This window comes from Amphiura filiformis, chromosome 17 (assembly GCF_039555335.1).
Source record: "Amphiura filiformis chromosome 17, Afil_fr2py, whole genome shotgun sequence".
In the NCBI taxonomy this organism is placed as follows: Eukaryota; Metazoa; Echinodermata; class Ophiuroidea; order Amphilepidida; family Amphiuridae; genus Amphiura; species Amphiura filiformis.
Window position 1 is genome coordinate 54,067,622 of NC_092644.1, and position 12,645 is coordinate 54,080,266.

Genomic DNA, 12,645 nt, shown 5'->3' on the forward strand with positions numbered 1-12,645 from the left:
AAAAACAAAACAAAACAACATATAATCATGATCAAGTAAAATCAAAACAAAGCAAAAACAAACAAAGAAACAACAAAAAAAAAACATTTAAAAAAAAAAGAAAGAACTAGAGCCCCATAAACACAACTTTATATTAGCCAAGTACCATAATATTTTGGCTGTTCCAGCAACTGCCTTGCCCCAAATGTAACAGTTTTCACAAAAATGCAATTTTCTGGAAAGCGGGTTAACATTTTTACAATTTTCTTAAGCATTTATTTTAAGGACATTACTCACACTATGATCAAATATTTTTGGCACAATCAGGGAAAATTAACATGGCTTTTTTGTGTTGTAAAGAAAATGGCTCATAAATCCCATTGACTTTGTGTACAAAAGTTCATTGACCGGTAGCACCCCCTAAACTTTTTTGAATTTTTTTCATATTTTACAGGTATGATTTTATTACCAAAATGAACAAAATGAGGGGGTGTCCCGTTGAAAAATACCAATTTCATTTTTTGTGAATCACCCTAATATCTAACAACATGGAAATGTGTAATTGCAAGTTGTTCATTTATTTGGACATTTTTGTATTGCGATCCAAGTGGGAAGAAAGGATCCTGGACTGGATATTTATTTAGCATGATCCAAGTTTTGTTGTGCATTGCAATAGACAATTGAAGATAAATCCCCCGCTATAAATAGTACTAGACGCAGGGATGTAAATAACCCTGAAGAAAAAATACGGAAAAAATCACGTAAATTCGGGCTAAAAAGCCCAAAATGGGCTGAAAATAAAAGAAATTGCGTAAATCTGGACTACAAAAATTACAGAATTCTGTAAAAATACAGAAAACTTACATCCCTGTAGACGCTTCCATTGTTGCCTTGGTACTATTTATTACATGCAAAAATGTCCTCAGTATGACAATTAACAAAGGCACACAGTCCGTACTTGTGTGGATGGTCCTCGTATGATGCCCGGTTTGCTGGCAAATGTGTGTGTGTGGGGGATGCATGTATTTGTGTCTGTATGCATATGAAATATCCGAGTCATTCATGCATAGCAGCGTGTAGACTGATATTAGACTCATTCTTGACATTTGCTTAAAAAGTTACCTTTTTCCGTTTTGGTTGAACAGTGATGTAGCTTGCGACAAAATCACAGCGTCTTCATACGCTGAATGAAGATGCCATGATGGTGTCACAAGCTACATCGCTGCTAAACCAAGACGCAACAAAACAACAAAAAAGACTTCCAGGGGGCAAATTATACGGTATATAAGAAAATACAAAAGTTTTTATTTACATTCTATACAAAACAACTCATGAAGATACATGGAGAAAACATATGCTGACGAAAATATCAAACGAGATGTGCAGTTTTCTTGACTCTTGCAATACAAAACATAAAAGAAAATAATCTGCCATTGCTTTATACATGTATCTTGTTATGGTCATACGCCCTCCATGAGCTTAAAAGTCTGGTTGAACTCATAAAATCAAAATTCAAAAGTTACTGTCAAATTAATACATGGTAATAGTGAGTACATAATCGGTCTATAATGATTTTAACATTATCACACACTAGGTTTTAAAGAGCCACTTTTTGGCCTGAATGATCACTAATGCTAACTTACACTACATAACTACCACCCTCCCCCACCCCTTCCTCAAGGCTGGTTTATCACTCAAAAGGCTTCTTAGAGCTATTGTTATAACATTATCAAGTTACTCACAATGTGCATTTCACAACATTTCATTTCATAAAATTAACAAGTGCTGGAATTCATAACTAACACAGAAACAAAGTATTGGCAATATTATAACTATCTTGATTTGCATAAATGACCAAAATAAAATGATAAAATAATAAAGGCACTTAAAAATTTGCACAAATGTGGGGACTCAATTTGACTGTGCAGACTCTCTTTGGAATGAACGAAACACACTCATGATGACCTGTTGGAACTTTATATGTAATTGCCCCAATGGGTAGGAGGAGTCACAGTCACACTTCTTGGTGACAGTGTCTTGATGCTTCTGACTCAGCAAAACGGTAGATCCAGGTGTCCCTATACCTAATTATTCTACAACTTGACTTTGTTGTGTTTGTAGTTTACACAAAAAATTACACACTTTGGAAGTGCTGGACGGTATTTATAATGCGCCTTGTTCATCATCTAATAATAACTAGTAGACTCTCACAAAAGAAAATGATTCTAGTATTTAAAATACTAAGCTACATTTGTGACCTGCTGTCATAAATTGAGCATCAAGTTGACAAAATAACTATTTCAGATTGATTTGAAATCCTTATTTTAAAAGCTTTTAAAGCATACCAATCATGTTATGTTAAGGATGCTCCTTGATTTGGTCTTCAAAGATTTCCTTTTTTAATTGAATTTTCTCACGTTTTATTGGACTTTATCCTTTAAAGTTTCTGACGACTTTACACTCATTTAGTGACAACAGGTCACATCAACTACTGTTTCTAGTACATGTCATTAATCATACAAAATGGACAGAATACATTCAGAAAACAAAACTTCCAAATAAACATTTTACATGCAGCATTGGTACAATAATACTTCCAACAAGCCTTTTCAAAGTATAGCGTACACAAAAGGAGGGCAGTATAGAGGCCCTGCATGAAATAATCGATTGGCTCCAAACAAAGGATTTGAGCCAGTGTCCTTCACCGTAGTTATGGCGGAGTGCAGTCCATTCAATCAAATGTTGTCATCAACCTATTTGATCGTAGTGCAGGGTTATGTGTGTGAGACAAACTGTCACGGTAGATTGCAATCATGCTTTTGTTGAATGCATTTGAGTAGTCCGCCATATTTACGGGATGATACGTCACATGCAAGGCCTTAGGCTCTATTGGGCTACTGTATTAGTGGAAATTTTCAAGAGGTTTTATTTTCACAAATTCGCGATTAGAGCTTCAACCGCGAAAATAACATCTCGCGAATATATGCAATAATAGCATTACAAGTATAGGGGAAGACTGGGCAATCGCGAAAATAACATTCGCAAAAGTGTGTCTGTCACTACAAATCGCGAAAATAACTGTACGCGAAAATTACCACTTATACAGTATTCCATTTAAAATCCACACTCCCCCTGTGAATGATTTTGGAAATATCTTCAGCAAAGGCCAAGGGATTATGGATATCAAATGGAATGAACACATTAGGCAGTTCCATTTGAAACACCCTCCCTATGTGGAAGATTCATGTTGAATCTTTCTCAGAGGGTGTAAGAAATTCAAATAGAGCTGCCTAACATGTGAATTCCATTTGATATTCAAACTCCCCCTGTGGAAGGTATTTCCAAAATCTTCCACAGGGGGGGTGTGGATTTTAAAAGGAATAGTCCAATTTCAATCTGAGTAAAAAACCTGCTTTTGCACATCGCTTTATACACACAGAATGCAAGCAACTCATTTTAAATCAAAAGTTTTCCAGGTGAATAGCAAAATAATCCGGAGGTACAAAATTTTGGCCTCCATGAGCAACACACAAACATAGTGGAGTCGGTACTCTTTGGTTCTTCCAAACTGCCAGGAATGCATCTTTCAAATAATGTGACCTTGTCTTGTCATTTAACTTGGCTCAAAATATTTCTAATCAGGCCTTGGCTTTGTGATGTACCTACCTTCATCGTTAATACACAATAATTGTATAATAATGCTATAATGTTTGTACGAGATTGATGAAAAATAAAGATAGATTGATAAATTGATTCATAATATCCCTCTTTAGAATCCTCACATTTCAAGCTTTCAAATGAGAAGTTATTTCTACTATTTTCACATTGTAAATCATAAATAGATAGTTAACATAAATTGGTTAAAACTCAGCCAATATTCTAAAGTTACATTTATAGAAATAAGGGTGACATCAAATTTCTACTAACACAAATTTGCGAGAAAATGGAACCATTTTTTATTGGTCGATTCCTAAGTCTATTGCCAATCTGTTCTGTTCTGTAATACAAAGCACATGGCAACCTTCAACATTACTACAAATACATTGCCAGTATTGCAGCTATTCTTTAACTTGACCTCAGTATCATCACATTTTGTTGTTGCTGCTTATTGCCAATATTTTAGTTTATTTACTATGTGCATGTAGATTAAATCACATGAGACATTTCATTCATCCTGATCAAAGCATTTGACTTTCTCTTTGTAACAATTTCAGGATCAATCAATGTTGACTACCTCATTGAAATCTTAGTGAATAATCAATGTAGAACCCCCGGGTAGAACCCCAAACCAACTGTGAAACCATACAGTTTGAGTAGCCTTAACTCTAGAAGAATTTGCTTAATTTGTCAGGCCTTAGATAAATAAAAATGATGGAGTAGTCTACATATGTGCCCATCCACCACAAACTGGTCGTAAAGTCGGCATTTTCCATTTTGAGATACAATCAAAAACAGTAACTGGATTTCTATGTTGAATATACTAGGAATTTGACCTTTGATGAACTATAACTTCACTTCCAGATGTCCGATGAAGCTGGTTGAGGTGTCATTTTGAAGCTGAAAGTGAATTCTTTCAAAATCTGCAATAAACAGAAAATGATCTAGAGCCGACTTTACTACCACTTCGTGGTGGATGGTCACATATTAGTAAATTTCAACCGAGTGCAAGTAAACTCAACTAAGAGAATTTGCTCAACAAGGGATATGGTGCTGCACCTTGTATGTTACTCAGTTCATTACATTAAATACATTTAAACAAAAGGCTAAGGAGCAGTCTTCATATGAGTAAATCTCTACAGTGCCTGTATACATAGAGTACCTGTTTATAGCAATACAATCAATCACTACTTGTGAATCTACATAAGGTTCTACTACTGCCATGTCACACCTCGTCCAATCCCTGCTTGATGTTGTTGGTTAAATTGCATGCCTCCTTGCTGCTGAATAAACTGCTGCTGCTGTGGCCCTCCACTATGACCCATATGTGGAGGTGGTCCTCCATAGGGAGGAGGACCTCCATGAGGAAGGGGTCTTCCATGAGGGTGTCCGCCAAGGTGAGGGGGACCACTGTGAAGAGGGGGCCCTCCATGAGGAGGTCCTCCATGGATAGGTGCACCAAGCTGTGGAGGGGGATGTATTCTCATATGCTGTGGTGGTGGAACTCCCATGTGAGGTGGGGGACCAATGTTGGGGGGTGGTCCAACCATTCCTCGATTTTGTGTTGGCGGTGGTACTCGCATCATTGCTGGTCTTTGTTGGGGAGGTGGGGTGTTCATCATTGGTGGAGGTACTTGTTGAATACTGTATTGGGCTACAAATGGAGGCATGGATTGCTGGAGAGTTACACTAGACTGTAATGTATAGCTTGTAGGTTGAGCCCCTGCTGGGAGTTGGGAATCATAACCAGAGCTCCAGACTTGATGTGAACCTTGGTTTTGTGGTGCAGACATTGGCACCTGTTGGTGTCCTGGTGGGAGCTGCTGCTGAGGGCCTAGTGGCTGGGGTTTCCCTGCAGAACAAACAAAATATTCATTGGTAAAGGACCTCTAGGCATGATTCATGATGTAAGATTGAAGTAAGATGGAAGTTTTACATTCAGCATTAATTTTCAAAACAAAACTCCCACCAGTTTTGGTTTGAAGGATTTTATTAAAATAAATAGAAAAACAGAGTATTTCATTGCTAATAAGAGAGACAAACTCTCATGCCATTTTCGTAAATAGAGATTTGACATCTAATTTTCTGGTCTATCATGTTTTGGATGTAATGTGTACACCATACAAAAAGTTTTACATACAGCACCCAACAGGTGTAAAAAAGTTGGAAACTTACTAAATATCGTAATCTGTTCCTGCTCCTATTATTCATTGATATCTATCAAAATCCTGAGTTTTAAACATGCTATGTCCCAAAATGTCATGGACATACAGTAATACAAACAAGAAACAAATTCTTTACCTTGAAAGATAGGTTGTACAACCTGAGTCAATTTAGTCCTGGGCGATTCCTCCATGTAAGCTGTCGGTTGCACAATCTGCTGCTCACCCATTATGTATGGTGTCGGTTGCACAACCTGCTGCTCATTCTCCATGTATGGAGATGGATGTCCTGGTGGAATGTCTATAACAGGCTCGCTATCTTCTGCTTTCAATGCAGCCTGAGGTGATAGTGGACTGTTTGGGGATGGACTTAAATCTGCAAGGGTTAGAAAGAATACATAATGGCATAGTAAACAAGCTTCAATACTGAGTGCTTGGCTGATAGCACCCTCCAACAGTAATGCAATAGATCAAAATTTGTTCAACCTTTTGATCGACCAATGCTTGGGTGATTCTTATTATTTATGAATTATCACATACAGGGATGAAAGTCCATTTTTGACAAAAAGCCTGAAAAACAGTGTCTGGACTACAAAGAAGCCTAAATTCAAGCAAAATCCTGAACTCCTGCAATTAATTGGCTATTGTTAATTGTTATAACATGTATTCTTTCAATGGAATATATTGTCCAATACAATTTTACCATTAATTCTGATTAAATAGGCAATATGGTTTTAATAACAAGCATTGAAGCAACGTAGACAGTAGATCCAAAGATGGAACAAATTTGGCTGCAGTGCCTTACAGACATTTCACTCAAAGCTGACACACTTGTAGTTTGGTTTAATCTCACAGTTACCACTTTTCTCCAGAAATAAAATATATCATGCACAAATGAAACAATCCAAGTTGATATGTGAAAATGACCCAGGGAATAAGTAAGATTGAGAAATAAATCTTAGCTCAGCAGAAGTACAGCTATGTAAATTGACATTATTGCCGTGATCGCATATGCTGGAACTTCCCGCCAAATGGGAACGTGTATGTTACGCTCTGCTGATCACATGTATGGGGTGCTAATGGTGCACTGTTAGCTGGCACCCCAATGGCGGTGCCCCATATGCGAATTAAACTTTTGGTTCCTGGTGGTTTCTTTTTATTCATGCATCATATCGTGCAAATCCTAACCAGCCACATTCTGTAAGGGACTTGATTGACCGAGAAATGAAGCAAATAAGTAAAGCAATCAGATTGGTAAGCACTGAGTTGCTGAAAAAGCATTAAACAAAAGAAAAAAAATCTTCCTTTGGAATATCTTTTTAAATGTAATAATTTCATAAATCCATTTCATGTTCTTGAGTTTCTAGTTGCATCAACTACCCACCCCTTTACATCAGGTTTTATTTTAGATTTACGGTAATAGTTTGGGTATGGCCATGTCTTAATTCACTAAGACAGGCAATACAAATTTTAAGCAGGAAGCTTAAGATCTATTATTACCCAAAACGATGAGTTTGTTTAATTTGGTAAATGACTTTTGACCTTACCACTATTAGTTGCATGTATCTCTTCTATCTTCTCCTTGATAACCGATATAGTGCTTTCAATCTCCTGTAACTCATCCACATACTGTGTACCACCACTGGCCATCATAGCATCTAAGCAACGCTTCCTAAATGGTAGGTAACATACAACAACAAACATTAGTGGCAGTTAGAACTTGAGACTTGGATACGGTGTGGTCTTACTAAATTTCATTTCTGAGGTAGAAAGGTCAAAAATTTGAAAACAAAGAAACAGACAAATTTCCTTGTCGGGGGTGGAGCTTCATTTGAATGGTCAGAAAAGAATCAAGGAACAAATGTGACAACATATTCACACAGCTGTTGGCAAACATACGATATGAGGTTGAAGCCAGGAATCCACCATATTTAAATTGCTCAATAAGTATATCAATGATGAAACTGAAGAGCAGGTGTTTCAAACATAGGTCTTCTACTTAATTACAATTATGCTGTAATTGTAATTGAAAATCAACATTGACCTCAACCATGTCCCTAGCTCATTCAGAGAGGTTTGTAAGCTGAACAATTCTGTGGAATGGTTCCCTTGTACCCTTGCTAGAGGCCACCAGACATTGGGTCCCAAGAATCCACCAATTATTCTCCCTGCTCACCTCAATTGGTGCCACTTTTGAACACACAACTGAACAATCACTCCAGACTGGCATTCTGCTTCCACAATGTTACCAACTCTTTTTATACACAAAGTAGCCCGAGTGAAACTTTGCCAGCAATATAAATGTAACTGGATAAGTGTCACTCATGCCACCTAAGCCACCCTAGACCTACCTGTTGATTTCCAGGCATTTCATGTAGCGTACTAATTCTTCAAGAGTCACAACAAGGTCATCTTTCTCCTGCTCTTTTTCATCTTCCTCCTGATAAAAACATATTTGTTGAGTTGTTAAACTGTAGTATTGAGTTCATTTCAATGAATAATAAAGTATTTCAATTCACAATACTCATACATTGACTCACTGTCAACGATTAAGTGACTGATTTGGAAAATACTTTGATTTGTGTTCAAGCAGTCTACATGAAGGTCCTTAGTGTTTAAGATGACTAGATTTTAAGAAATTAGGGGGAAACATTTCCTGTTCAAATCAATACTGACCCAAATTTCGAAAATTGTAGGACCTTTTTTTGGGGGGGGGGGGGATTTCAAATATTTACAGATCTTGGTGATATTTAAGGTCAATTGCCGAAATAAAAAAAAACTCTGACCAACCAACCATACTTGAAAGGTCCGCCCACCAGTAGAACAGGGTTTTTTTTGTCACCTAATAATAACATACAGGTGTCAGTGTATTTTCTTACCACTGGTGATTCAGTTAATTTGGACTGCATTTCTTGCATTTGTGATAGGAACTCCACATCAAGATTACCTGATGATGCTAGTAGAAGGAGTGCACTGATGGAGAAAAATATTTTAAAAAGATTCAATACATTAACTCTAAAATGGCAAAGACAGAAATTAATTTCATCTACCATTGGGATCAAAATGATTATAAGCATCATCTGTTTTTTTCCCTTAAATCAAAAATATTGTAACTTTTTTAAATAAGGCGTATCGTATCATCAAAACATACTATATCAATGTATCCAACCAAAACACACATTAGCAATGGTATAATCACTTTATCTATACCCTTTTTCTCCCTGATGTTGCAGTGACATCAACACGTTGAGGCACCTGTTTCTCCTGCGCATCTATAGGCAGGCATGAGAATTATCATCCATGAAAAAACCTGAAAAGTTTGAAAAAGCCTGAAAAAGCTTGTGAAATGAGGCTAAAAAGGCCAAAAACGGACTAAAATTAAAAGAAAGTGCGGAAATTTGGACCACAAAAAAATGCAGATGCAGGAAAATTCTCATGCCTGATAGGGCGTCTTTAAGCACCTACATGCATATCCCAACTCTTTGAGTGAATGCTAGCTATTTGAAGCTGCACCCAATGAAATACGCACTGACATTACTATTCTGACATTACATCGCTGACATTACTTTTCCTAGAGAATTCTCCATACAAGCCATGCCAGGCCCTGTTTGAAACAGCTTACCAGTTCACATTGCCAAGTACTGCTTTCATAACCCATGGTATATTACTACAAGTCACATCTTTTACTCAACAGCCTGGAATTTCTTTGACAAGTCCAGTAATTTTACTTGACAAGTCCAGTAATTTGCTTAATTTACACTTCATGGTAACTATTACTTGGTATACCAGAAACAAATCAGTTTTGATTTAATTAATAACTGCACCTTACACGCCAACAAGTGTGACATTGGATTTAAATAATGAATCAAATTTATTATACATAAGCTACTTTGTCTAACTTACTTTGACAGAGAGATGAGTCCCACAGTTGTTAGGTCAGCAGCTAATACTCCATTTAGGTTGATTCCAACTCTGCAATGGAATCAATATACATTTAAATAAATATATGTGACACAATCTGGTCCATGGGAGCTAAAGGTGCAAATTTGAAATTGAGATAAAGGCAAAAATATGGAGTAAAAAAACTAGAAAATCTAGATAGGCCTTTGGTGTTTTCAGTGTATGATATCCTATTTTTTGTATAAGACGAAACTGCTACGCACATACTGCATATTTTTACAGTCTTAGACATGCAACGCTGGTGTTATTGTTACACACATACAAAGCATACAAAGCACAGGGACTTTGAATGTTGATGGATAGTCTGTAGTTGTCTGTGGGAATAGCCCAATTTGGCTTGTTCCGGGGAGATCTGCAGATAAGCATTGCTAATGTGTATAATCTAGAGTCCGAAGTTTACCGTTTTCTAAAACCCATTTTCCGTGTTGTAATCCGTGTTGTAAAATTTGTAAATCTGTGTCATGAATAAAGCTTAAAATGTATAAACAATGATATTAATGTCACAATAAAGTGTTCAATATCGCGATCAAAATGCTCTGATTGGAATATTCTCACGATAATAGGCCGACTTTTACGATGTTTGGAGGGATATAGGAGGTTCATGCCTTGGTAATAATACAAAAATGTCATTTTCCGTGTTGTACCCCCGATTCTGTGAATTTCTTCCGTTTTCCGTAAAACAGAAAACTTCTGACTCTGGTATAATCCTTTATGTAACCAGAAAGTAATGTGATATTCCATTTGAAATTCACATAACATTTGGGAGATGACAGTTTCTCACTTTCAGCTTAACAATGTGGTTAACCCAGGTGGACATATTTTGTGTATGCACAATTCATGTTAAATCCAGCTACAAAAAAGGCTACAGAATGTTCAAATACAGTTTGTGTAGAGGTCATCAGTATGACGTCATTTTGGGCCATCTTGTGGGTAAATCAATGTCATTACCTTCAAGTATAAAAGAAATTACATTAATTTGTTTGTTTGTTTGTTTGTTTGTTTGTTTATTTATTTATTTATTTATTTGTTTGCATGATATTAAATCTACAGACGAGTACACAAATTTGCACCCATGACAGTAAAGGAAAATGCAACTGTATTGATTTACCAGCTTTTACCCACAAAATGGCGAAATGTTGACTGCCTCTATTTACACAATTTGGTCCCCATTTGCCAAAGATATCTTACCCTTCCCAAAATCCTTTGCAACATGACACATCACCTCATTATAGCAAATGACATTCCTATTACTTTGAACAGGTTCCCTTTGTTTTCATGTTGAGAATAAACTGGCTAACATTTTACAAGATCTGGATGTGCTCTGTTCATTGAGGTACTTGTTGCTACTATCGACCCATGTTGCACTAGAGAACAATTCATTTCAGGAAATTAACGGTGGGAGAAATGCATTATGGGAAGTGTAAGATATCTTCTTTAGCTAGCATCATACCTGACAAGCTCCTCAAACAATCCAGGAGCATCTGATCGATTGAAGTTGAACACCTCAATATCTGCTCCTGATTCACTCATCTCTAATATCTACAATATTAAAGCAATCAAAATGTTATCATTATTGGCAAACAATAGTACATTGTGAAACGGTTATATACTACGCATGAATACTGGTCGTAACATACAACACTGAAAAAGCATGAGTCAATATTCTAACAATTTGTCTGTGATTTTGATGCAGAAATATCTTCAAACCATTGAAAAGCGTAACAAGCAACACTGAAAATTGTCATATCTGGGCTAGGTTTTAAGGTATGTCACCTACGAGCTGTGCTCTATTCTGCATCACTCTCAAAATAATCAGAGGGTGTAAGACAGGAGTGGCGAACCAGATTCTAAAGTTGCACCCATGTCTTTATAATGCTGGTTTCATACTTTCTGCTGCTTGCCGCTTGCAATTTTCTGTAAGTGGATCGGCACACCGCTGAGCTGCAGCGGCATGACCCTGAAAGCCATTGTTGCCGCTCAGCACCGATCCAAAATTGTATTTTGTTTCATACGTCACAGCGGCACCACTCCGAGTTGACTTGAATTCAACTCCTAGCGATACTGCCGCTTGGGCAAAGCGGTGGAGTGATCGATATATCGGCTTGCCGCTGGTCACCGCTAGCATTTTTTGTTGCAACTGCGCAGTGAAGCAAAATCATCTTCAGAGCGGCAAGCAGCAGGAAAAAGTATGAAACCAGCATAATCATGGTCACCTGTCCAAAATATCAACTCATTAAAAACAGTCTAACAGCTACTCATTTGATAATGGCCACATATGTTGAAATACTATCAGCAAATTGCAGGTGTGAGTAAGATTTCTAACTATTACCACTTTCTACTTAAGCATTTCTACTACTTTTACTTTCTATTTTTTCAGAAGAGGGCAAGACCTGCACATATAAAATAGGTGATATTTGATTTAGAGCAATTCAAGAAACATTACAACTGCCAGTACATCTGGATCCAATCATTATTTAGATCAAGAAATTACAAAGAAAGTGTCAAATTACAAAGAAAGAAAAATGTACAAACACCAACATTAATAAATGCACTCTGATTTTTTTCGTGAGGTTTTAGCTTAGTGCGAAATAACAATACCCAAAATGTCCAAAATGCTCACAATTCTGTTCACCAAAATAATAGCGTATCCAATTGGCTACATTTAATCAATTCATTTAGTGCTACTTACCAAGTGGGCTAACACATTAAGACCTCCACCTTCATTATCTGATGATTCCAGTAGGGCTGCTATCTCTTCTGTCACCATGTATACATCTCCATCTGGTGAGCCCAAGACTACATGCACTAGCCACTGGTCTGCTAACTCATAACTGAAAATAATAAAAAGCATTATGGAGTAGAGTCACAGCATTGTTTATTCATAATA

General features: G+C 36.9%; 1 protein-coding gene across 1 annotated transcript in view; it reads right to left on the reverse strand.

Moving 5' to 3' along the window:
- Window positions 1–1,252: 1,252 nt before the first annotated feature.
- Window positions 1,253–12,645, reverse strand: part of LOC140137988 (uncharacterized) — a 51,688-nt gene continuing 40,295 nt past the window's right edge. The window contains 8 exon segments of the mRNA XM_072159817.1: window positions 1,253–5,488; window positions 5,938–6,174; window positions 7,346–7,470; window positions 8,150–8,238; window positions 8,678–8,771; window positions 9,702–9,770; window positions 11,209–11,297; window positions 12,448–12,589. Coding sequence (XP_072015918.1) covers window positions 4,851–5,488; window positions 5,938–6,174; window positions 7,346–7,470; window positions 8,150–8,238; window positions 8,678–8,771; window positions 9,702–9,770; window positions 11,209–11,297; window positions 12,448–12,589 — 1,483 coding nt within the window. The 3' untranslated portion in view covers window positions 1,253–4,850.